The following is a 22,325-nucleotide window of genomic DNA, read 5'->3' on the forward strand; positions in this document are numbered from 1 at the left end:
CTGTTTACTTTTATAATTTTACTGACTCTTTTCTCCTCATATCTTTCAAAACAAAAAACCCAGCATCTTATCCCAAAGTTTCAACTCAATTAACTGCCTCAGGCCACGTGAAGCACCACCGCTTTATGCCTCTGAATAACCACTGTAAAGACTAGAGTTACGTACACAGCAAGTTCAAGTTTCTGTCCACCTTGGGACACACAGCTGGTAATCAAACCCTTGTTGCCAACTCCAGGGACTCGGCCTATCTTATGTCTCGGCAGCTCTTCCCACCTGTTTAAGACTGCATCTTCCTGATGGCTACCCTTTAGGGTGGGTCAAGGCTGAGCCAAAGAGCACAGTCTAGTCCCCCGGTCACCTCCCACCAGCCCCCAGTTGCCCAGGCAGGAAATCATTTCCAGTCTTTTGTCTCCACCATTTATCGCCCTCTTTCTTCTTCAAAATTTGTTGCTATCACTTTCATGTAACAATGGATTCAGTGTCCATTAAATTGCCTGAGAGGCGGCTTCAGCCTGACATACTTTTCCTGAGCTAAAAAAGAAGAAAACAACAAACCTCCGTGGCCTTTCTGCCATGAGATCAAGTAACAAAGGGAAAAGCACTACTGAGCAGGGTGGTGCTAGGGAAGCAATGCAAGCCCCTCCCCACCCCCACGGAGGTTTCTCCAGCGCCAGCTCTTGCGGGTACAACACGACAAATATTCTGGGGTCAAGGAGGTATAATGAAGGGAAACCCGTTTATTTTCCCCTTTTGAACTTCCCTGCTGCCCCAGTCTTGGCCTTCTTCTTAGCGGACCCCTTGGGTTCTGGCTCCTTGCGCTTAGCTGAAGAGAGGGAGCCGGTCACCTTGAAGAAATCATCCAGGCGGCCCTGGGTGCTGCCCTGGCGGCTCTTGCTCAGCCTCCTGACCCCGCTGCGGATTCGCTCCTCGGAGAACTGCTTTTCACCACACATGAACTTGACGAGCTCTTCTTCATTCGGCTCACTCCACTTCAGCTCCACAGACTCCGGGTCCAGCACCTCGGGCTCCAGGAAGAGCTGCTGGGCCTCCTTGTGGAGCCAGTTCTCCGGCACAGGGTACTTGTTGGGGTCGAGCCGACGCAGGATCTCCTCGATGCTCTTGTGCTTCTGGATGAGGTCCACGGCCCGCTTGGGCCCAATGCCCCGAATGGTCTCACAGTAGTCACTGCCCAGCAGGATGCACAGATCCACAAACTGCTCCTGGTTCAGGCCCAGCTCCTGCAGAATCCGGCTCAGGTGGAACTCCTGGATGGGCAGCTTCTTGGCCTCGCTAGCAGTCAGGTGCCGCATGAGCACGGGGCTGCCAAAGGTCAGGCAATCCATGTCCTCGGTGGCCGCGGCATAGACTCTGCCGGCCTTCACCAGGGCGGCGCAGCTGGCCTCAGCCTCGCTGGGCGCATCGAGGTATGGGATGCCCATGAGGCTCAGGAGATGCTTGCACTCATCGTTGTGTTGCTTGGTGACCTTCACCAGCCGCTTCGTAAACTTCTCCACCTCCCCTTCGGCCCCAGCAGCCTGGGCCTGCTGCAGCTGCTTCTCCGCCTCAGCCCGCCGCTCGCTGCGTTTGGCCAGCTCCCCGGACTTGAGCTGTGGCGGCTTGCCGTCAAAGACGTACACGGGCTTGATGCCGTTCTCCATCATTCGGATTGTGCGATAGAACATGCCCATCAGGTGGCTGGTGGTCTCACCCTCCTCATTCTGCAGCACATCCCCCCCTTGGCGAACAGCTATTAGGAACTGATATATGCTCATGGAGGCATCGATAGCCACCTTGCGGCCAAAGTAGCTCTTGATGTCATTCTCCCGGATGGCACTGGGGGCCACGTCGGCAATCAGTTTGGCCAGTCCTTGAATTCCCATAGCAATACAGAGGGACAGCTAAAAGAGAAAGGCAGGTAAGACAAGGAGGAACTTAAAGGATGCAAAAGGAGGAAGGGTTACCAGGGGTGCTATCTCACCAACTTCAGGCCCTCGGCTAAACATATCTAGCACAACGAAACGACACCAAGTCAGCACCTCGGAAGATGGAAAGAACAAGACAGGCTCCCATCGTCAGGAAACGTACAGTCTAGTAAGGAAGTCCTCTCAATTAATACTAAGGCCTCCTGAGAGTTAACTGAGATAACAGACAAAAACCCCGACAAAGATTAAGTGCTCTGTAAACGTTCTCCCTGCAGAACCCACTCGATCCTTTGGTTCGTGCCTCAAGCTGCCTGATTTGCTAGAACGTGTACCGAGGGGACATTGCCTCGTTAGCCGGGCATCCTCCCCCTGCGTCCGACAAACGCAGGCAGGAAAGGGATGTGAACGAGTGTAGCTCAAAAAAATTTCTCCCCTCCAGGAGCTTAGTCACAATACGCAACGACCTCATGAGCTGGGAATTATCTTCTTTGTACAAATGATGAAAGAGGCTCGGAAGTTAAGCGACTGGCCCCGGGCTCAGAGCGGGAAAAGTGGCGGGCCCGCCTGACCGCGAATCCCGCGCTCGCTCCGCCCCGCCCGCAGCAGCAGGCGGCCTTCCCCAGCACCCGGGGCAAAACGGCCCGCCGCTCTCGGAGACGCTTCCGGAGGGTCTCACCTGGCCTCTGGGGCGCTCCGCCGTGGCCCAGGACAGATCTCAGTCCAACTGGCTCCTCAACCCCGCCGCCTCCTCCGCACTAGCCGCTGATACACTCTCGCTCCGCCGCCTTCCAAAGCCCGCGCTCCCGTCACGTGACCTGCCGTGGCGCACAGCCTCCTGGGAAGTGTAGTACAGGCCCCGGCCCTCTCGGCCAGCTTCTCTCACGACAAACAGTCCCGCCAGGGTGAACGGACTCGCTCAGCGAGCCGACCCTACCCTTCTCTACTGCTTGCCCCCTCTCCACCCCGGTCGTCTCGCAGGCCTCAGATCCCGCCACACCCGAAACCACACGACTACAAATCCCACAATGCCACCTGGACAGCTGCACTTCCTCTTCCGGCTGAACAGCGCGCCTGCTCCTGCCGACGTGTTCTTCCGGTGGCTGAGCGGCGGATTACCCTGTGTCCGGCAAAATGGTGAGAGGGTTGAGGGGAGTTCCGGATGGGACTTTGGGGACCGCTCGGGGCCCGTCCTGCGCCCTGTTTTTCCTCGCAGAAGCCTCAGGTGTCCAAGGTCCAGAGGGCTGGAGGCTCCTGGATCCTTCGGCTTGGGCTGAGGGGCGGGGAAGGGAAGCCCCTTGCCATGGACTCCTTAGGCTGAGGTTTTGATGGCATGGGTTTCTGATCTAACGATTTATAAGGATGAGGAGCATGGGGAGCATTTCTAATACCCTCGAGCTTTTATCTCTGTTACTTGTGATCAATCTGTTACCCCTGTCTGGAAAGTTTTTCCCGCCTGCCGAACTCGTACTCATACTACACGGTCCCGGGCAAAAGTCACCTTCTTGATGAAGTACTAACAACTGTCTCGGGCACTTGTCCTCTTTCTCCTGGGAGCCCCGCAACCTATGTACAGACCTCTTGCCACGTGTCATGGACTTCTTTGTTATTTGCCACGCCTCCTAGTGACCACCATCTGACGTGCCTCTGGCCCTGGGGTGATGTCTATTCATCTTTGTATTTCCAGTGCCAAACACTGGGGCCGGCAACTGGAGGCTCAATCAATGGCAGCGATTGTCTTCATCATTTTTAGGGGGGCATAAATGTTTACTGAATTGAATTCCAGTGTCTCTGAGAACAATGAGGTCAATTTACTTCTCTAGAGTTGTTGTGTTCTGGATTTTAGAAGCGTTGGCTGGTGGGTGACAATGGAAGTTAACATTTGTACAGAACTTTACGTTTACAGCCCTCTCACAAGCATTATCTCATAATCTTCCCTATAACCTTGGGAGGGAAACAAACACCTATTGAGCAGCTACTCTATGCCAGGCAGTGAGTTAGATGCTATTGCGTTTGTCGCCTTTCTTAAATCATACGTCAGCCTTGTGAGAGAGTTATTATTATAATCACTTTACTGAGGCTCATGTTATTCAGTAGAGCCAGAATTTTATTTATTTTTAAAAAGTATTTTTTACTTGTTTACTTATTTACTTACTTTTAATTTAATTTTATTTTTGGCTGCCTTGGGTCTTCATTGCTGCGCTTGGGCTTTCTCTAGTTGCAGCAAGTGGAGGCTACTCCTTGTTGCAGTGCCTGGGCTTCTCATTGCGGTGGCTTCTCGTTGCAGAGCCTGGGCTCTAGGCACGCGGGTTTCAGTAGTTGTGGCACGTGGGCTCAGTAGTTGTGGCTCACGGGCTCTAGAGTGCAGGCTCAGTAGTTGTGGCGCACGGGCTTAGTTGCTCCACGGCACGTGGGGTCTTCCCGGACCAGGGCTCGAACCCGTGTCCCTTGCATTGGCAGGTGGATTCTTAACCACTGCACCACCAGTGAAGCCCCAGAATTTTAAGTTATGTCTTTTGCCTGTAGGTCCTGAGATTCCTTAGTTGTGTAATGGGAAGAATACAAGATTAGGAGTTGAGATCTGGGTACCAGTCCAGAGTCTGTCTTTCAGCAGTGATTCTGAGCTTGACATCTACAGACATGGGTTCATAAGGCTTCTAAAATTATAAGTAGACTTTTTCTTGTATGCGGTTTGTCCCAGGCAAAGAGTCCATACCTTTCATCACGTGTTTTTCATGGTGGCCGGTGGCCTCAGAACATGTTAAGGCCATCGCATTGATCTGTAGCTAATCAGTCACCTTCTGTGCCTCAGCCTCTGACTCTCAGCTGCCCATCTTGTCTCATATTGAAAAGACAAAGTGCCACCTTAGTTTAAGGTGTAATTGTTGTCATTCCCAAACGGAAGCATTTGACGGTGGTTCTGAAGGATTCCCACATTTCCCAAGCTGAAATAAGCTCCTAGCAGCCACAGCAGCACAAGGCTCCGTGATAACCCCATAGTGCCCCCAGATTGAGGTCATGGGATTCTTTGATGGCTCTGATCTCACGCCTTCCCTTAGGAGCTTGAGGCCATGAGCAGATACACCAGTCCAGTGAACCCGGCTGTCTTTCCGCATCTGACCGTGGTGCTGTTGGCCATTGGCATGTTCTTCACCGCCTGGTTCTTCGTGTATCCTTTCACTGAGAAGCCAGTGGGCCAGAATTAGTGAGGTGGGAAACTGAGGGAGGGACCACGCTGGGTACATGCACCCTGCCAGTTTTGTTCCGGTGTGGGGATGGGGGATGGTAAGGAGGTTGAGGGAAGGCTATTTGACGTCCAAAGTCAGGTTGTGGCCTTATTTTCCAGGTTCAGGTGAGCTCAGCTCGCTCTTCCGGTTTCCAGGACTGAGCAGAGGGGCCTGGCTGGACTGGAGGCTAGGTACGGGGCCCTGTGGTGTGCTCAGGTGTCAGGAGGTACGAGGGCTAGTCCCGGCTCTGCCGCTCATTAGCTGTGTGACCTAACCCCTCTGGGCTTCATTTTCTTCACGGGTGCTGGAAGGGTGGTAGGAGCACCAGAGTCTAGGTCACCTCTTGGGCCCCTCTGCCCAGAGCCACACCAGCCACCCCTTTGCTCCTCCTTAATTGCCCTGCCAGTTATGAGGTCACCTCCACCAAATACACTCGGGATATCTACAAAGAGCTCCTCATCTCTTTGGTGGCCTCACTCTTCATGGGCTTTGGAGTGCTCTTCCTGCTGCTCTGGGTCGGCATCTACGTGTGAGCTCCCAAGGGTAAGAGCAATGACAGGGTGGGACACTGGAGAGGCCTCCCCACGCCCACATCAGCGGGGTCCTTGGGCCTGCATGACCCCTTGGTTAATGGAGTGAGACTCAGCAGAATGGATAGGGACACCACACACAGGTGCCCCTTTCCCTGTCTCCTAATGGGGATTTGAGCCAAGTGGGACCACCTTTGTCAGTTCTGAGGTCTCCACACCGTCCAGGGCCTCGACCTGGCTCTGGGATATACTACGTAGGGCTGTGGGCACAGGCTTCCCGTGGTTACACATCTGCATTCTCACCCGTCATACACAGTGATTGGAGAGCCGCTGGGGAGTGACCCAGCAAGGGGCCAGGATCTGGGACTTGCTTCCAGGAGTAGCATTTTAGTTAGTTTCAACGTTTTCAGTCATGGAAATAAATTTTGACTAAGCGACAAAAAAAAATCACCCACAACCTTGCTGCCGATGATCCACCAAACAGGTCACTTAGAATCAGTCGGCTCTGGCGGCCCTGCTCCCAAGGACTGTGCCCATCAGCGCTTGCCCCAGGAGCACAGGGGTTCGGTGAGAAAAGCGGATGGAAAGAAGGGTCACTGCTCTCATTTTGATACCCCTCTTTTTCAGGTACCAGCCAGGCGGCTTCACTGAATCCCTGCTTTTGTAAATTAGTTTTTTTTACTATGCCGGAAATGTCCCACCTGCTGCTCACAATAAAGGCAGATGTGTGACAGCCCTGCCTGGTGCCCGTCCTGCGGGGTGGGAGTGGTGCAGGTGCTGGGACCCACGACTTCCCCAGTCCCACCCCTTCCCATTTCACCTGCCTTTCAGGTGGTTCCTGGTTGCTGGGAAGCCCTGCCCTCTGCCTATGAGAGGGATATGGGGAGTGTCTTATCCTTAGAATTGAGGGCTCACCTGTGGATAGGAAGGGGCTTGGCCTGCCTTCCGCTGTGGCTTCTAGTGTAAACTTCTGTAGGAACCCGTACCAGTCAAGTCTGCCCTGGGCCAGTCCCCTCCTCTGAGTGGTGCGGGGGACCCTCGAAAGGCTCAGCTTTTCCCTAAGGTGGCTACTTTTAACCCAGGCAGGGCAGCAGTAGGTCCGTGGGGTGTGGCTAGGGGAAGGGGCTGCTGCATCCTCTCCCCAAGCCGGGCCTGAAGCTACGAGAGATAATGGGGTACGAAGCATCCATCGGGCTCAGGGGCCCCAGTTGGTCCCAGGCCCACAGGCGACCCCATCTCCCACCAGGACAATCTCAAGAAGATGGCGAGGCAAGCTCAGATACAAAGCAGTATTTATACATTTATTTATATACGTGTATTTACTTCAGAAAAGAACAGTTCAGGGGACAGGAAGCAAGCAGGCCTGGGGCTGCTCCCCTCTGCCCACTCCAGACTCAAAGCTCAGGGGCCGGAAGGGGCGGTTAAGTGGGAGGGAAGGGGCGCACTCTGCACACGCAGGCTTTCCGGGGGGCGGGGCGCTTGTGCATCGAGAGGCAGAGGCGCTGTGTACAGCTCGAAGCCTGGGGGAGATCGGCCCAGTGGCTAGGAGTAAATGCCAAAAGGGAGAGAGGAAGGGAGGGGTAGGCTGCTGGACCCAGGGTAGGGGATGGAGCCACGACACCCACTCACCGGCACCCGCCAGGCAGCTGTCAGCCTCCAGCAGGTGGCCCACTGGCCTTCCCTGAAGCCCCTTTCCTTCACTGGGCTTAAGGCAACTTTAGTCCAAGGTTGACCTCCCCCCCTCCCCACCGCCTTGGCCCCAAACTCAGCACTGAGGACCCCCTTCCCAGGCATGGAAACAGCCAGCTGCCAACCAGATTGGGGCGATGCTGTGTCCAGATGGCTCCAGGGAGCAGTGGAGGGTCACCTTCCAGTTAAGCACAGGGGGGCTGCGGTCCAAGAACTTGTACCCCCACTGAGGAAGCCCCAGAATCCTATTAGAAGGGGCAGGGCTCGGTAGTCGTATGGCATTTAGGGAGGGTTCCCCCAGTGGGAGGAAGGAGAACAGAGCAGCGCTAAGTAAGGCTCTGCCGCCAGCATGGTGTGGGGAGCCACGTAATTCCTATGTCGGAAGGAGGAGCCACACTGGGGAGGGGGCTGGGAGGCTAGGTATCCTTGCTACCCCCATTCCCCCTGTGTTTCCCTATCCCTAGGAGAAGTGCTTTGACATCCATAGCAGAAGGGGGCCCGCGGTTCCTAGGCTTCTTCAAGATTCAGGTCTCCCACAGAAAGGCCTCCCACTCAAAGCTGAGAATGAGAGGTAGATGGGGCAAGGCCTGGCTCCCAAAGCGGTGGCAGAATATCACAGGGCAAGGATGGCATTTCCGTCCCCATTTCTGAACCCATGGCAGACACGACGAAATGATTTCCACTCTCCTTCCATGAGTCTGGATGTGGCCTCAAAAAGCTCCAGATACCCACTAAGAAAGGTTAACGTTGGCACTTGAGATAAGACTTCTTCCGTAACCCAAGCCCACCACTCTGCTCCTGGGAGGAGTGGGCAGAACTGGGACTACTGCCGAGCACGGGGCCCCCAGCCTGGCTGTCCAAGCCCAGCACAGGAGCCCTTGGATCTGGGGAGGAGAGGCCACCAGCAGACAAGAGTGGAGGGAAAGGCCAGTCCTGGTGGTCGGGAGTGTGGTGGGTGTCTCAAAGCTCCCTGGGACGGATCAGAGCCAGGGCCTTGCCTTTCAAGTGTCCCCCCGGGGCTCTGGCCCACTCTGGGCTTTCCATCTCCATCCTTCCGACTCCTGCCCGGGTTTAAGTGCATTTTAGTAATTATTTCATTAATAACAGCAAAAGCTATTTGCATCCACCCACCAGACGAGACCAGCCTGCTGCCTCGCAGGGATTCCCGCTCCTCTGCTCAGAGACCTCTGTGAGCTCTGGAAGCTCCCAGGGGCCCAGGCCGCGGGGCCGCAACGCCATCTGGGGGCTCACAGGGAACTTCCTTCCCTTCGGGATACTCCAGGTTCAAGGGTCCAAGGCTTACCTGGCCCACTGGCTCCCCTGGTTCAGCCAGGCACTAAGTGTACACAAGGCACGTGGTCGGTCGCCAGCCCATCCAGGGCTGGCTTCAGCTGCCCTGGGAGCTCTTGGAGCCAAGCTCTCCCAGGGAGAGGAGACCTCCTGGGCCATGCTTAAAGCTTAGAAGTCCAAGTCCAGTAACAGTCAGACCCTAAGAAGTCCACTACCTAGCCCTCCCCAGGGAGCAGCTTCAAGGGTGAGGGCTGTCTGCCCTCCACTGACTCGTGGGTCCAGCCAAGTCTCTGAGGGCTCGAGCCAAGCCCCTGCCGGTCTCAAAGGCGGACGGGTCCTCTCTCCAAAAGAGGGGTGGCTCCCAGTCGCAGAAGGGGAGGCAGGAAGGGTAGGCTCTGGGCCGAGTCACGGGCTTCCCCCGCCTCTGGGGCGCTGCCGCCCACCAGCCCTCCATCGGCCGAATCCAGACACATGTGAATCGGGCCGGCCTGGGCCCGGCAGGTCTCCCTCCAGCGCCCTCCGTGGTCTGGGGGCGCCGCCAGCAGGCCCAGCAGCTCCAGTGTGAGGACTTCCAGTTTCACCAGGCACGGGGAGGGCCGAGCCGCCTCAGTTCCTCCAAGGAGGTGCCAGCGGCGGGCTCCAGTGTAACACCATGGCATCCAGTGTGGAGGGGGCGCCCGGGGACCCCCGGGCCCTGCTGTGGCGCTGCCTCCCTGGGCAGCTCAGTCACACAGGCGGTAGAAGTGGAAGTAGTAGTCTGCGGCCGGCCAGACCGGGGCCTCCAAGCTGCAATTCGCCTGACCCTGGAGGGAAGGGCAGTGGGAACCAGTGAGGTGGCTCCAGGGGCGGGTGAGTGCCAGAGCGCTCCCCGTGCTGACGTCGCCTGACACTGCCCATGTCCCGCCATGGGATCTTCAGTTCCCCCCGCTTCCCCCAAGCCCCACCCTGAACCTCTGGGGGCAGACAGGGCGTAGGTGCTCACCAGCAGTGCCACTCGGAAGTGATAGGTGAATCTGCGGAAGGACAGGATGGTTACTGGCCACTGGTGGGAGGTGCCCTGGGGAGAGAAGGGGGCAGAGGGGTCAGGACAGCTGCACAGCCCCCCACCCCCTGTCCCATCCCAACTGGCATCCCCCGCCACGGCCGTCGCAGCGCTGGCTCTGTGGCATGGCTTACAAAGCGGAGAAGCAGAGATCTGAAGAGAGATCGCAGGGCGCACTTTCTACTTCGGGGAGCAACAGCGCCCACCGTCTGTGTATACTCCGTGCCAGGCACCCGGGGGCCCACAGCCGCTGGTCTCTTACTGCCTTCCCTCTCACCACTGTGCTCTGGGCACATCCAAGTATTTCGCTCACCCCATCCGCACTGCAACCCACTGAGGCGGTGCCGCTTACAGACGGGGACAGTGCTGAGTTACCTGCCTAAACACCGAGGCTGGGCAGAGCTGGGATTCGAGCCCTCCCCGCCCAGGGCCTGAGCCTCTTCAGGGCTCTCACCCACTCCATCCTCTACTCAAGCTTCCCAGACCAGGAGGCAGCCCCCTCCACACAGCCCAAGAGATCTTCCAAAGTCACAGATGGAACGATGCCACTGCCCCCGCCCAAGCTTCAGGTCCAGCCTCCTTCCCATCTCCCCGGGCGCACAGCCCTCGCCACGTTTCCAGCTCTGCCAGCGCGCCATGCTCTCCCTGGCCGCCAGGCCTCTGCACCCGCTGTTCCCCTACTCCTGGGACGCTGTCCCCTTTCCTTTCCCCAGCTGATCCCCTATTGCTCTTCAGGTCTCATCTTAATCAAACATGACGTGGGGGCAGCTGGCCTGACCCTGAGGCCACACAAGGTCAGCTCTCCCTGCCACGGGCTGCCAGGACGCCCTCCACACGCCCTCCCCGTCTCCACCATTGCGCTCACCCCAGGTTAGGCCTTATGGAACTGTTTTCCTCCCCAGGCCTTCGTCAGGGCAGGCACAGGGCCAGGAGACACTCAGTGGTGAGCGGTGCACGCATGCCCCGCTCCCTGCGACACAGAGGCCCAGGCCCCAAAATGTCCTCCGTGGAGATGCCTGCACTCTTGACTCCAGCTCCCTCTCCTCTCCGGCTTCGGAGCCCAGATGTGCCGGCGGGGAGGAAGCTCCGGCCTGGCTGGCCCACAGCTTCCCAGTCTCCTACCTGGGTGTCCTGGTGGGCATGGAGGCTCTGTGGAAAGCCCCCCTCCTCACACGGCTCCTCCTTTGACATCAGGCTGCACAGCACCACGGACACGGGGGCCGAGGAGCTGGGAAAGACCCAGTTAGCAGGGAAGTGGGGTTCTGAGCTCCTCCAGCCCAGCCCGCTCCCAGCCAGCCCTCCACTCTACCTCCCTCACCCCGGTGAGACAGGGCACTGAATCCTCACAGCCTGAAAATGATGCGTAGCCGTCAAGGCTCCAGACGGCTACAAACCCTTTCCCATCCACCGTCCCACACAGCCTTCACAGCCCCTGGGAGGCAGCAGCCCATTTCACAGATGAGGAACCGATGCCCGGAGCTTGCCAGGTCACGCAGCCAGTGAAGCATGGAGCAGGCAATAAAGCTAGCACCCCTCCTCAGCCCCTCCCCCGGCTGCCTGGGACCACTGGGTCCCCATGCCCACGGCGGCACTCACTTCATCTGCAGGGTCAGGCGGAGGTGCAGCGGCGTGCTGCTGCTGACGGGGATGTGGTAGGTGAAGTGTCCAGGCCTGAAAGGGCAAAGCTGGCTCCTCAACAAGGCCTCCCTGCCCTGCCCCCCGCCTCCCATCAACTCCTCAGCCCCCAGTCTACAGTGGAGCCCTTCAGGGGCCTGGAAAGGGAAGTTCCTCCCCGAGGGGAGCAAGATCCGAACACCTGGAGCGCCTGGGCTCATGTTACCAGAGGGAACCTGTCCTGGGGCGGGGGTGGGGGAAGGGAGGTAGCCAAGCCCACCTGCAGGCATCCTCTGAGGAGCAGTACTGGGACGTGATGGGCATCGAGTTCTCCAGCACCAGGATGGAGGTCAGGGACGGCACCGGGTCTGCAAGGAGAGAGGCCACTGGTGCAGGAAGGAGGGTGACAAGACAGGACACAAATGAGAAGCAGCCAAACCTGTCCTTGCCCGAGACTCGAATCAGCCATTCACACCTCAGCAGGAATACATTTCAGGTTATTCTTTCCAGACTCCCATGACGGCTGGGGTCACGCCACCATCCTCCCCAGCAGCCCTAGGACTACACAGTTCCCATGAGCCTGAGGACCCAGGACACCCACAAGTAGGGATGGGTCTTCCATATCCCCTGCACGGGGCATACAGGAGCCCGCTCTTCAGGCCCCTGTCCCTGACTGCACACATCTCTTCCCAACTCGGGGTACAGTGACATCAAGTTGGTAGCTTGAAATCAGCCATGGCGGCGGTATTCACACACACAAATCAGGGCCCCACTGTCCTTCGAAGACTCAGCTTCAATGTCGCCTCCTCCAGGAAAGCCTCCCCTGATCATCTCCGCACCTCAGTCCGGATTCTGTGCCCTCCCCAGTCGCCAAGCTGCCCGTGTGTCCCCTCAGAGCCTCACCACACTGCTGTTTTCGTGTCTGTGAGCCCCTGGGGGCAGGACACATCCATCTCCGTCACCCCCGGTGCCCTGTACGGAGCCAGTCACAGAGAAGGGGCCCAGGAAACGGCTGCGTGGTAAGCACCTACCCCGTGGGGTTTCCCCATCACTCTGAACTTCAATCCCAGCAAACCAGTTGCTAAGCTTTTTTTTGTTTTGTTTCTCTTTAAGCCACAAAACCCATCAAATGGAAGTTGATGAAGAAGCCCAATACCTAGAGCAGAGGTGCCTGGTTGAAGCCAGGAAGGTTCTCGGCCTCCCCTTCAACCTCCAAGGCAGCCCTGGAGATACTTCAGAGAAACCCGGTTTGAAAACCAATAAAGGGTTCTCTAGCTTTGTTAAAACCAAAGGTTTGAGGTTTGGAAAACTGGGGGAACCCTGAACAGTACCCTTCTTGCCCTGGCATGGTGAAATAAAAGGAGCCACGTGGACTTGGGATCAAATTCCACCCCTGCCGCTAACAGGCTGTATGACCCTGGGCAAGTCACTTCACCCAAGTTTCCATTTCCTCATCTGAACAATGGGGACGATTCCTTTCTCGCAGGAGTGTTGTGAAGATTAAACAAGGCGATGGATATAACGCTATACAATCAGCCTGGCTCGACTCCTGGGACTTAGTAATGCTCAGCAAATGTCTGTCGACGGACAATTCTGCACCCAGGTATTCTGGTGATGGGCTGAAATGGGCCCCGGCCAGTGAGCCTTGCCGGGTTGGGCTGAGCGGGGGAAGGGGTAGGGCAGGTACCTGGCTGGCTCCAGGCCTGGGTGGGCTGAGCAGAGCTCAGGCCAAGCTGAGGGGCCCCTCGGCGGCCCCGGACATGGAGACCAAGGCTTGGGCTGTTCTTGGCTTTGCCCTGGCCTCCAGGAAAGGGGACCGCAGGGCTGGCCACAGGGTCCGAGTTCTTTGGATGCTTGAAGTAGCCAATGCCATTGGCTGACAGGCCCCAGGACTTGGCTCTGATGTTGGTGGCTGGCAGCAGGGCCATCTGGCTGGGGCCTGTGGAGAGAACCAGGCACAGGCTGAGAGGCAGGCACGGGCTGCCTCCTGCCCAGCTGTCTTGAGGGCCCGACTGGACTCTGGGTGACTCCCTTCTATCTCCTGGTCTCCTCAGGGGTCCCCCAGTCTTTCTCCAGAGCCTCATTCTGGGCTCCAGGAGACCAGACCCTCCCACCAATGAGTCTCTGGGGCCTTTCTTAGGCCTCCTGTAAAAACTCCTCCAACCCAAAACCTGGCCCCAAGCGAGCCATACCTGAGCGGTTGGTGGAGGGGCCGGGACTGGGGCTGAGACCACGGCCAGGATTAAAGCTAGGGTCAGGGGTGGGGCTGGGGCTGGGCGAGGAGCAGCAGACGACTGGGCAGGGGCGGCTGGAGCACAGGTCCAAGGTGCGGAGGGCTGGAGCTGGGGCCGAGCTGGTCAGGCCAGTGGTAACTGAGGAAGCCAGAGGCTGTATGAGCTGGAGTGGGGCAGCAGAGACCCCGACCCAGAACACAGCCACCGCTCCCCATCCCACCCCTCCAAAGCCACGCCCTGGCACGCACCCAGCAGCAGAGAGGGCTGCGTGCCCGGCCGCCCAGTGGTCACAGGGGACTGTCGGAGCTGAGTGGTCCCAAAGCTCTGGCTGGACCTGCTGGGGAAGGGTGGGCTGAGCTCAGAGGGGCTGGGAGAGCCTGAGCAGGAGGCCTGGGAGTCCCAGAGCAGCGGGAGGGGCGCGAGGAGGTGGACAAGGAAGGCAGAAAGGAGGCAGAGGCAGGAGGGAGAGGGCTTGGTCCAGACACGTACCATGGGCACATGGCCTCACTCCCCCCAGGGTGCTGGGGCCGGAGCAGGGCCAGAAGACAGGAAGTGGACACGGCAAAAGAGCTAAGGGGCAGCAGAGAGGAAAAGAGGGGGCAGGCACAGGGGAGGAGAGAAAGAGAAGACACGGTCAGAGATGGCCCAAGGACTGAGGGTGACTGTGGGCAGAAGAGCCCAAGGCCCCACCCTGGCCCTCCTTCCCCTACCCCCTGTTCTAACCTGGGCCGCTCAGATGCCCCCTGCCACTCAGAGGCCCAGCCACCTGGAGGAGCACTGAGTAGGCCAGGGAGAAACATCGGCTTCAGTACGACTGCAAAGCAGCTGCCCCGCTTCCAGAGAGGCCTTCCCACCCACCCCCACAAACTCCTGGCGGGCTAAGAGCCTGAGGTGGAACCCCCTTTAGAGGAGACAGCCTCCAGGGCTCCTCCGACCCTGGGCTGCTCACCAAAGCCCCGCCCGGCCTGGCGATGGCCCCCGCAGCCAGGCCTCCAGGGACATACCCATCAGTTTCCACCAGGTCCTCCTCGGTGCGCAGGCTCAGCACATACAGTGTAGACATGGACACCACGCTGGGAGCCACAGGAAGGGGCCATTGTTAGAGCTGGAGCCACCATCCGGCGCCCTCTCTCCAGGGCAGGGCCTGTGGTTTTTGGTCCCAGGGGCTAGACTCCCAAGTGATGCCTATACGCGGGTCTCCCCAGTCCCAAGGGGAGGAGACAGAACGAGGCAGCCCCCCTTCCCTGAGACCTCAGCCACTTCATCTCCCAGGCCCCGCCCTCCTCTTCCCCCAGGACTGGGCCCGTGGGCAGCCCGACGTCCCTGGCCAGCCGCCCCCAGAGTCTGGGGGACAAGTCACCTGAAGGCCATGACCACCACCAGGGCGATGATGGTTCCCTGCAGGAAGCGCTGGCTGATGCAGGCCTGGTCTGGGACCACAGATGATGACTGAAGACCAAGAAGAAAGGGGAAAAAGGCCCAGACTTAGGGAGCCCATGGTCTGACCCACGGTGGGCTCTGCTGGAGGTGGGGTACTCATCCCCTCGGGGGGCAGAGGGAGAGGAAGGAGAAACCGGGGGCTGGGAGGGCTAGAGGGTCCAGAAGCGAGGGGAGGGGAGGGGAAGCGCTTGGAGTCAGCGAGCCTGGAGAGGCGCCAGCTGGAAAGGGAGGCCACGAGGATGGGGAGGCCCCAGTCCCTGCCCCCCATCCCTGCCCACCCTCACCTTGCTGGCCACCTTGGGGGGCCTCTTCTTGTGGGGGACGCTGCCCGCCCGGCTGAACTGGCTCCCTGCGTGGCTGCAGCAAGAGGGCAGGGTCAGAGGTGCCTCTGGGAAGGGGGTCTTGCCCTCCCCGGCCCCGAGCCCCCACCTGAAGGCGCCCGAGCTGCCAGTGGACTTGAGGCTGTCGAGGCGCCGCAGCTTGGCCAGCTTGTGGCTCCAGCGCTCCAGCTCATCAATGCGCGTCTCCAGGTTGTCCGTCAGCTTGCACAGCTCCTTCACAGCACCCACGTTCTCCATGAAGATGCGCTCCTGCCGCAGGCAACGGCCAGTGTCGAGGGCACAGTCAGCCCCTGGGAGCCCCAGGCTATGGGCCCATTGGGGCGCCTGAGGAGGGCACTCAAAGGCTCCCTACCCAGGCCAGCCTTGCCTCTCGTCCAGCCTCAGCTCCCTCGGCTCCCTGTGCCTGCGTCCGGACAGCATCCCACCTCTGCACCCTTCCCCACCCACGGTCAGAACCCACTGTCTCTCAGAGGCTCCCACCCTCCATCTCCCCATCTGATGAACACGATGTCTCAGACTTCAGCAGAGGCCAAAACACATCCCATGCTCGTTGGTGCCCATCCTCATGCCAGGAAGGTTACAAACATTATCCTCACGACAAACCCCACGTTTAAGCTTTGCCATAACCACATCAGAACTTCTTAGCGGTAAGTGTCGTTTCCCTCCTTTTGCAGGGGAGGAAGATGACCCTCAGAACGTTCCTCTTGCCCTTGATCGCACAGCCGCAGACTGGCAGAGTCCCCACCTCCCACCTCCACCTCTCCCAGTGGGGTGGGGAGGGGGCTCTGGAAGCAGCCTGAGAGAAGACTGGGGGGCAGGGGGAATGCTCCTGTTCTCTGCACTTCAGTGTCCCCGGTCTCTACGGAGGGCGTGAACGCCCTCCAGGGGGTCCACCCCTCTGCCCCTTGGGCTCCCTTCAGTCCCTTCTCCACAGACCTTGTTCACCACCAGGAAGTTCTCTATGGTTTTCCCATTGGCAAAGACCACGTCTCCAGTGTCCTTCACGGCCTCAGGCAGGATCTCCTTCACCTCCTGAGCGATGACACCTGGGGAGGGGCAAGCCAGGTGTGTGTTGCGGGGAGGACTGCCCACAGCACCGTAATGTAAGCAGGGGCAGGGATCGGTGAGGGTGAAATTCTGGGGGCTAGAGATTTGATACCCAGGGAGCCCCGGAGCAGGGGGCTCCAAGGCACAGGGTCGCAGTTCCAGGGATCAAGGTGTGGGGTTCCCTGGGCTAGGGATAGGGGCATATTCCAGGGAGTAAGGACTCCAGGGGAAAGGGGGCAGGGATCCAGGAGAATAAAGGCAAGATTCATCTAGGGAACAGAGGAGCGAGGATCCCGAGGCCACAAGTCCCAGGCTTCCGATGTCAAAGGGCGAGGGGTCCGGCCCGAAGGGCAGGTCTTCCGGAGGGCCGGGATTCCCGGGGGCAGGCTTCCAGGAGTCATGGGAAGGGGTTCCTGGGAGTAGGGTTTCCAGAGGACAGGGACAGGGTCGGGGTTACCAGATCCCAGCCTGCGCACGTGAATCCTTACCCGTTTCTGGCGCCGCGGCCTCGATGCCAGCAGTGGCGGCAAACTCTGGCTTGTATCTGTAGTGGACCAGTCGCATACGCGAAATCCTCTTCAGCTGCTCGGTGGTGTCCACCTGCGCGGGAGCCAGGGCCGAACTGAAAGCCTCCCGTCCTGGGCCCGTCCGGAGGCAGCAGTGTGGAGGGGAGACCCTGCTACTAGGGTCGCGGGATCCAGAGATCCAGGGCCAGCCTCCCCCAACTCCTTCCCTTGCAGACCCGCCCCCCACAGAGCCCCGCCCACAAAGCAACCCCGCCCCCCGCGGGCAACCCCGGGCACCAGTTCCTCCCGCTCAGTTGTCCCCGCCCACAGCCCCGCCCCCACCTCCTGCAAGTGCTCCTTGGCCCGCAGATCCGAGGGGTGCATGAGCGAGCCCATGACCTTGACGTTGCCGTGCACCACCAGCGCCTCATCGGGCCGGTCTGTGTTGATGCCCACACGGCCATGGTGGAAGACGGTGTCGGGCACCTGCGCCCGCTGCCACAGCACGTCGCTGTCACTCTCAAACTGGCCCGGATTGGAGGCCTAGCAGGAGTTGGGGTTGGATCAGCCCTGGGGGATGGGGGACCTGCAGCGCCCTGGGAAAGGGGGAAACCCCGCAGCCACCTCTCCAGCTCCAGCCGGACCTCCTCACCCCACCACGAGGGGCGGCTTAAACTGTCCCTCCCATTGTGGCAACCAGGTCCTGGCCACCTCCACACTTTATTGTGAAGGAAACACTGTGACCCGGACAGGGTGGGAGCCTTGCCCAAGGCCACACAGCGAGTGCCCAGCAGGGTCAGCATTCCGGCTCCTGACTCCTGACTCCTGAGGACCCCTGTATCTCTCCTGGGTGCTGTCTCTCCCAGGTCTGGGGAGGACTCTCAGCCCTCTGCGGGGAGGTGGCCCTCACCCGCACGATGATGCGTTCTGAGATCTGGGCGGCCAGCGTGTAGTTCTGGTTCTGTGCGTGGGCCTGGAGGGCCACCACCAGCATGAAGTACCTGGGGCACACAGGGGTCTTAGAGGCACCCAGGGGTCTGCCCCACCGCCTCCCCACCCCCCGCCAGCCTTCCTGGGTCAGATGTACAGTGCCCACTCGGTCATTTCGCCCAGGCTCCCACCAGCCAGGAAGAGGGCATGAACACCCCGTCTTACAGAGGAGGAACCTGAGTCTCCACTAGGGGGCGGAAATTCCCCAGGGCCCACCAGCTAGGAACCAGGCTTCTGCTCTCCCATCTGTAAGTCATTAAGGAAGGGCTCTGAATCCCAGGTCCCTTTTTTGTGAAATGGGTGAGTCTGTGGGACTCTGTGCCTGGCGTGCTATGTGGGGTGGCACCCTCCCGCCCCTCGTCCTCAGAAATGGAGCGGCTCCAGGGCAGGGGCCCAGCCTGCTCACCTCTGGTCAGGGTTGGGCTTGCCCTTCTTGCGCATGTTGTTGGCGGTGGTCTCGCTGAAGTGCAGCCTCCCCACAGTCACCTTCGTGACCTGCTCGGGGGGCAGGCTGACCCTGCAGAGGAGGGGCAGGGTACTCAGAGCGCAGGGAAGGGGGCTGCGGAGAGCCAGGCCGCAGTGGGGCACTGGGGGCAGGAGTGTGTAGGAGGTGCACACTGTGGGTGCCTTCCCGCACCCCCCTCAGCTCCTGCCGGGGTGAGCCCTCCTGGGGACCACCCGCCACGGGCCAGGCACTCACGTGACAGGGTTGAAGGGCCGCTTGCTTCGGTCCGACTGCGACTGCTCGATGTTGATGGACTGGTTGAGGGCCTCCAGCTGGGGGAGGGGCAGAGGCCAAAGGCACCTCAGGGCCCAGGTTCCCCACCTGGTTCCGCCCTCCTTCGGCCTCTCGGCCCAGGCCTGGCCCAGCTGGGGCTCGTGAGGAAACCGAGGCCCTGCCCTCCCCTCAGCCCACAAACGCTGGTGCCTTCTCCTACACGCCACACATCCCACAGCCCCACACCCACGCCACTCCCCCACCTATGTGCACACACACTCACCCTCACCGGCCCCCACTCCCGTCCGCACACCCCTCCCAGCCCTGAGCGCACACCCCAAACCGGCCTCCACAGCCACCCGCTCACTCGCCACCCAACATCTCCCAGACCCCGTCCCACACCCACTTCCCCTCAACCCCTCCACCAGCGCTGGCACTGAAGGAGTCACACCCGGCCGACCCCCCTGGGAGCTCATGGGCTCAAGATCAACCACCACTGTGGCGGTGCCGGGGGATCGCAGGGGAGGGACCTCAAGTCAAGATGGGCCTCAGGGCAGTGCGAACGGTGAAGGTCAAGGAACAGCGGCCGAGCCGGCAGAGGAGGGATGGAGTGGTGTTCAGCGGGCGTCCCCGAGAAAGGGAGCCGCCTGGGGGAGGCGGGGCTGCGACTGGGCACAGCGAATGGCGGAACGGGTGAGACTGGGGTCCCAAAGGCCTCTGCAGGCCCAGCCTAGCAGTCAGGGCTTTGCTGGGGTGAGGGAGATGTGGTCCCGGAGGCCTTGGAAGGCAGAATGGGAAAGATCTCAGGCAGGAGCCACAGGGGAAGCTGCTGAGGACAGGTCAGACAAGGAGGTGGAGGTGGGGGGAGGGGGAGGGGACCAGACAGAGGGGAGTTCTGGGCGACAGTAGGGCCTGGTGCACGGTGAGGGGTGGGCAAGCGGGCCCCGGATTCATGGCTCAGGTAACCAGGGCCCTGGAGCCCCGTTCCCAGAGAGGGGGCCCGGGAGAGGGGCAAGTTCCCAGGGAGTTCATTTGGGGGTGTGGCACTGAGACGGCTGACAGCGGGGTCAGAAGAGGGGTCTTGGCTGGGGGGCGCAGACTTGGGATCACGGGGTAGAGAAGGAAACGGGAAGCGTACCTGAGAAGAGGGCTGAGGTGCCCGACGCTTAAGGGGCAGGCACGGGAGGACAGGCGGAAAGGGGGGACTGGACTTAGCCACGAGGGGTTTCCTCAGGACACACTCACCTGGCCTTGGGCTCTTTCGACTCCCCTCAGCCTGCCTGCCCTCCTGCCCCGCCCTCCTTGCCGAGCCCCAGACCTGCCTTCACTCCGTGCAGCTTCAGGTAGAAGCAGTCGAGGGGCTTAAGGCCTTCGGGCGTCTTGACATACTTGGGCTCCCCCAGCATGCCGATGTACACCGTCACCTGGAAGTGGTTCTTCTTCTGGCACACGAAGGCGTCGTCGCCCACCGAAAAGTTGAAACCCTTGTCGGCGTCCACGCGGTAGGTGAGCATGGGCCTGGGGACAGGTGGGGGCACTCACCCGAGGCCCCGCACACCGGGCTTGCCTTGCCCATCCCACCCACATGCCTGCGTTCCAACGCAACTTCCCACGTGGTGCCCCCATCCTCAAAGCACTCTTGGGGCTGCCCCCATTTCTCAGAGATGGAAACTGAGTCCCCAGGAGGATTTGAGCTCAGGTCTGCCAGGGCCTCAGCCAATATTCTTCCCACTACGTGCCTGGGACCACCCCATCCTGGTGATGGGGGGCAGGTTGAGCAAGACACTTGGACGGGAGGGAACTCTTGAGGAGGGGGCCTGACCGCCCCTCACCACACTTGGCTTCTTCCCAAAACGCTGCCCGAAGCCCCCTCCCTCACGGGAGACAGGGTGAGAGGGGATGCGTCTGTGGAGCCTCACTGCGCCTGACAGCTGGTTGCCATGGAAACGGTGGAACCAGGCGCCGGCTCTGCGCTGGCCCAGCCCCTGCCCACCAGCTTGCTCAAGCCCCCAAACGTCCTCATTCTGACTCCACCATCTGCCCGGTTGTGGAGGGGGCACTCTGGGCAGCCTGGCCTCAGTCTCAGTTTACACATCTGTTGCTGGCAAGGTGTTCCAAGTCTGGACCCTTTGGGGGACCTCCAGGTGGACTGAAAGGGGGTGATTGTTGGCCCGCCCTCACCCAGGTCCCCAGGCACAAGCAGTGCCCCGGATGCCCAGGGCCCGCCTGGAGGAAGCTGGGCAGGGACAATGTTTCCAAACTTGTGGGGAGAGGCCTTTGGGCCTGGCTAACATCCACGGGAAGGCCCAGAGCTCACTACTTCTCCCTCCCTGGGCTCCACCCACCTGCCTGACCCAGGGGAACACCCAGGAAGTGCCTGGGCCACACTGGGGGCCTCAGCTGCCAACTTCCTGGCCTTGGGACCTGGGGTGGCAGGGCTGGCCCAAGAAGTATAGTAGTAGGAATGGGGGCTCCTCACCAGGCCATAGGGCTGGACAGCCAAAGACCTGCCCCCGCCACCCAGACAGGGCCTCAAAGGACCCTTTCACCACTACATCAGCTGGACGCCCCCTGCCCCAGCCCTGAGGGCTTGTGGCTAACAACCCGACATAGCCTGGGGACACCCAACTCCAGGAGGCTGGTCTAGCTGCGAGAGGGCCAAGTCCCAGACACCCTGCCCAGGCCTGGCAATGTCCAAATGGGCTGATGGTGAGCCATGCTCTCATCCCTCACTGGCCTTCCGTGGGAGTGAGGGGACTGGTCCCGGAGTGCTCCTGGCCAGGTCCCAGGAAGCTGAATCCACATGGGTGGGTGCTGAAGGAGAGCGAGGAATGCCCGGCCAGCCTCTGACCCAGTCCTCCCCCACCCACTCATCCCTCCCCTCCAGGGAGGGGGCTGCTGGAAGGGCCTTGCTGACGCTCTGCTTCCGGCTACCTTCCTGGAATGCAGAAGGAGGAGTGGGGGAGGGGAAGGGGGGGCCAGAAAACACCCCTCCACCCACCGGCCCCTCCCTGGCGGACACCAGCTTCTTCAGGAGGCCTCGGGCTGGCTCCGGAGTCAGGAACCCTGAGCGCCAGTCCTTGCTCTTCCCTGAGCCTGTCTGCTCTTCTGTGAAACGGGACCATCTCGTGTCCGGTGTGCTCCGCAGCCCTGCTCTAGGATGGCGTGGCCAGGAGGGGTTAGGGGGAGCACAGGTCACTCACAGCTCTTTGTAGTTTGCATCGTACAGCGTTGCCCACTTGTTCTGCTGATGTGGTTGCCACTTGATGGACTGGTAGTTGGGGTCCAGGTAGGAGCCACTGAGGCTATCACTGTCCTGAAGGAGACCTGGAGAGAGAGAACGGCCATGGGCCCCGGGCTATGGGCCCCGGGCCCCCCCACCCCCCCGCCATCTTGAAAGCTTGAGCAGGCCAGCCACGTACCTGGTGAGGGTGCACCTGGTGGGTGCCAAGGCGGCGTCTGGACCCGGGCGATGCTGAGGGGCAAGGAGCCAGGGCCGGGTGAGAGCGGGCCCTGGGGAGGCCAGGGTGGGGATGGGGCTCGAGCTGGGTGCGGAGGCAGGGATGTCACGGTCCCGGGCTCCTGTTTGATCGTTCCATTCAGCATCTGGGCATTGAGGGTGCTGGGGGGGGATTCGGAGTGCTTCCTCTTCTTGGAGGGGTGTGTGGGGAGCCTGGGGGGGACACAGGTGTGCACCATGGGGGAGTGGCCCTCCCCGAGCCCCCTCCCACTGGGCAG

The 22,325-nt window shown here is 60.3% G+C and overlaps 3 protein-coding genes across 4 annotated transcripts in view; 1 reads left to right on the forward strand and 2 right to left on the reverse strand.

Moving 5' to 3' along the window:
* Window positions 1-2,720, reverse strand: FEN1 (flap structure-specific endonuclease 1). Its single transcript, XM_024748581.1, has 2 exons — window positions 2,599-2,720; window positions 1-1,898 (listed from the first exon to the last, which is right to left on the reverse strand). The coding sequence occupies exon 2, from the start codon at window positions 1,878-1,880 to the stop codon at window positions 738-740; it is 1,143 nt and encodes a 380-aa protein (XP_024604349.1). The 5' UTR covers window positions 1,881-1,898; window positions 2,599-2,720; the 3' UTR covers window positions 1-737.
* A 248-nt stretch (window positions 2,721-2,968) lies between these two features.
* On the forward strand, window positions 2,969-6,409 carry TMEM258 (transmembrane protein 258). The gene is made up of 4 exons (XM_024749089.1): window positions 2,969-3,056; window positions 4,979-5,088; window positions 5,553-5,689; window positions 6,304-6,409. The coding sequence occupies exons 1-3, from the start codon at window positions 3,054-3,056 to the stop codon at window positions 5,677-5,679; spliced, it is 240 nt and encodes a 79-aa protein (XP_024604857.1). The 5' UTR covers window positions 2,969-3,053; the 3' UTR covers window positions 5,680-5,689; window positions 6,304-6,409.
* A 542-nt stretch (window positions 6,410-6,951) lies between these two features.
* The window catches only part of MYRF (myelin regulatory factor), a 32,077-nt gene continuing 16,703 nt past the window's right edge, over window positions 6,952-22,325 (reverse strand). The window contains exons 3-24 of one of the 2 annotated variants that reach the window (XM_024749088.1): window positions 22,010-22,260; window positions 21,791-21,914; window positions 19,910-20,105; window positions 18,570-18,646; window positions 18,276-18,386; window positions 17,790-17,880; window positions 17,222-17,422; window positions 16,862-16,973; window positions 16,263-16,372; window positions 15,415-15,575; window positions 15,270-15,342; window positions 14,906-14,994; window positions 14,550-14,618; window positions 14,035-14,115; window positions 13,794-13,882; window positions 13,504-13,683; window positions 12,999-13,250; window positions 11,592-11,679; window positions 11,294-11,368; window positions 10,820-10,925; window positions 9,638-9,712; window positions 6,952-9,458 (exon numbers count right to left, since the gene is read on the reverse strand). In XM_024749088.1, coding sequence (XP_024604856.1) covers window positions 9,378-9,458; window positions 9,638-9,712; window positions 10,820-10,925; window positions 11,294-11,368; window positions 11,592-11,679; window positions 12,999-13,250; window positions 13,504-13,683; window positions 13,794-13,882; window positions 14,035-14,115; window positions 14,550-14,618; window positions 14,906-14,994; window positions 15,270-15,342; window positions 15,415-15,575; window positions 16,263-16,372; window positions 16,862-16,973; window positions 17,222-17,422; window positions 17,790-17,880; window positions 18,276-18,386; window positions 18,570-18,646; window positions 19,910-20,105; window positions 21,791-21,914; window positions 22,010-22,260 — 2,692 coding nt within the window. In that variant the 3' untranslated portion in view covers window positions 6,952-9,377. Of the gene's footprint in view, window positions 9,459-9,637; window positions 9,713-10,819; window positions 10,926-11,293; window positions 11,369-11,591; window positions 11,698-12,998; window positions 13,251-13,503; window positions 13,684-13,793; window positions 13,883-14,034; window positions 14,116-14,549; window positions 14,619-14,905; window positions 14,995-15,269; window positions 15,343-15,414; window positions 15,576-16,262; window positions 16,373-16,861; window positions 16,974-17,221; window positions 17,423-17,789; window positions 17,881-18,275; window positions 18,387-18,569; window positions 18,647-19,909; window positions 20,106-21,790; window positions 21,915-22,009; window positions 22,261-22,325 lie in introns of those variants that run through there. The other variant, XM_024749087.1, reaches the window with a different exon arrangement.

Source organism: Neophocaena asiaeorientalis, unplaced genomic scaffold (assembly GCF_003031525.2).
Source record: "Neophocaena asiaeorientalis asiaeorientalis breed wild unplaced genomic scaffold, Neophocaena_asiaeorientalis_V1.1 scaffold43, whole genome shotgun sequence".
Taxonomy (NCBI): domain Eukaryota; kingdom Metazoa; phylum Chordata; class Mammalia; order Artiodactyla; family Phocoenidae; genus Neophocaena; species Neophocaena asiaeorientalis.

What these genes read in the sequence shown, in the direction of transcription:
- FEN1 (XM_024748581.1), bottom strand. Translation starts at nt 1,880, where the DNA reads ATGGGAATTCAAGGACTGGCCAAACTGATTGCCGACGTGGCCCCCAGT.
- TMEM258 (XM_024749089.1), top strand. An exon ending in TTCACCGCCTGGTTCTTCGT is followed by an intron (nt 5,089 to 5,552) that starts GTATCCTTTCAC and finishes TTGCCCTGCCAG; the next exon opens with TTATGAGGTCACCTCCACCA.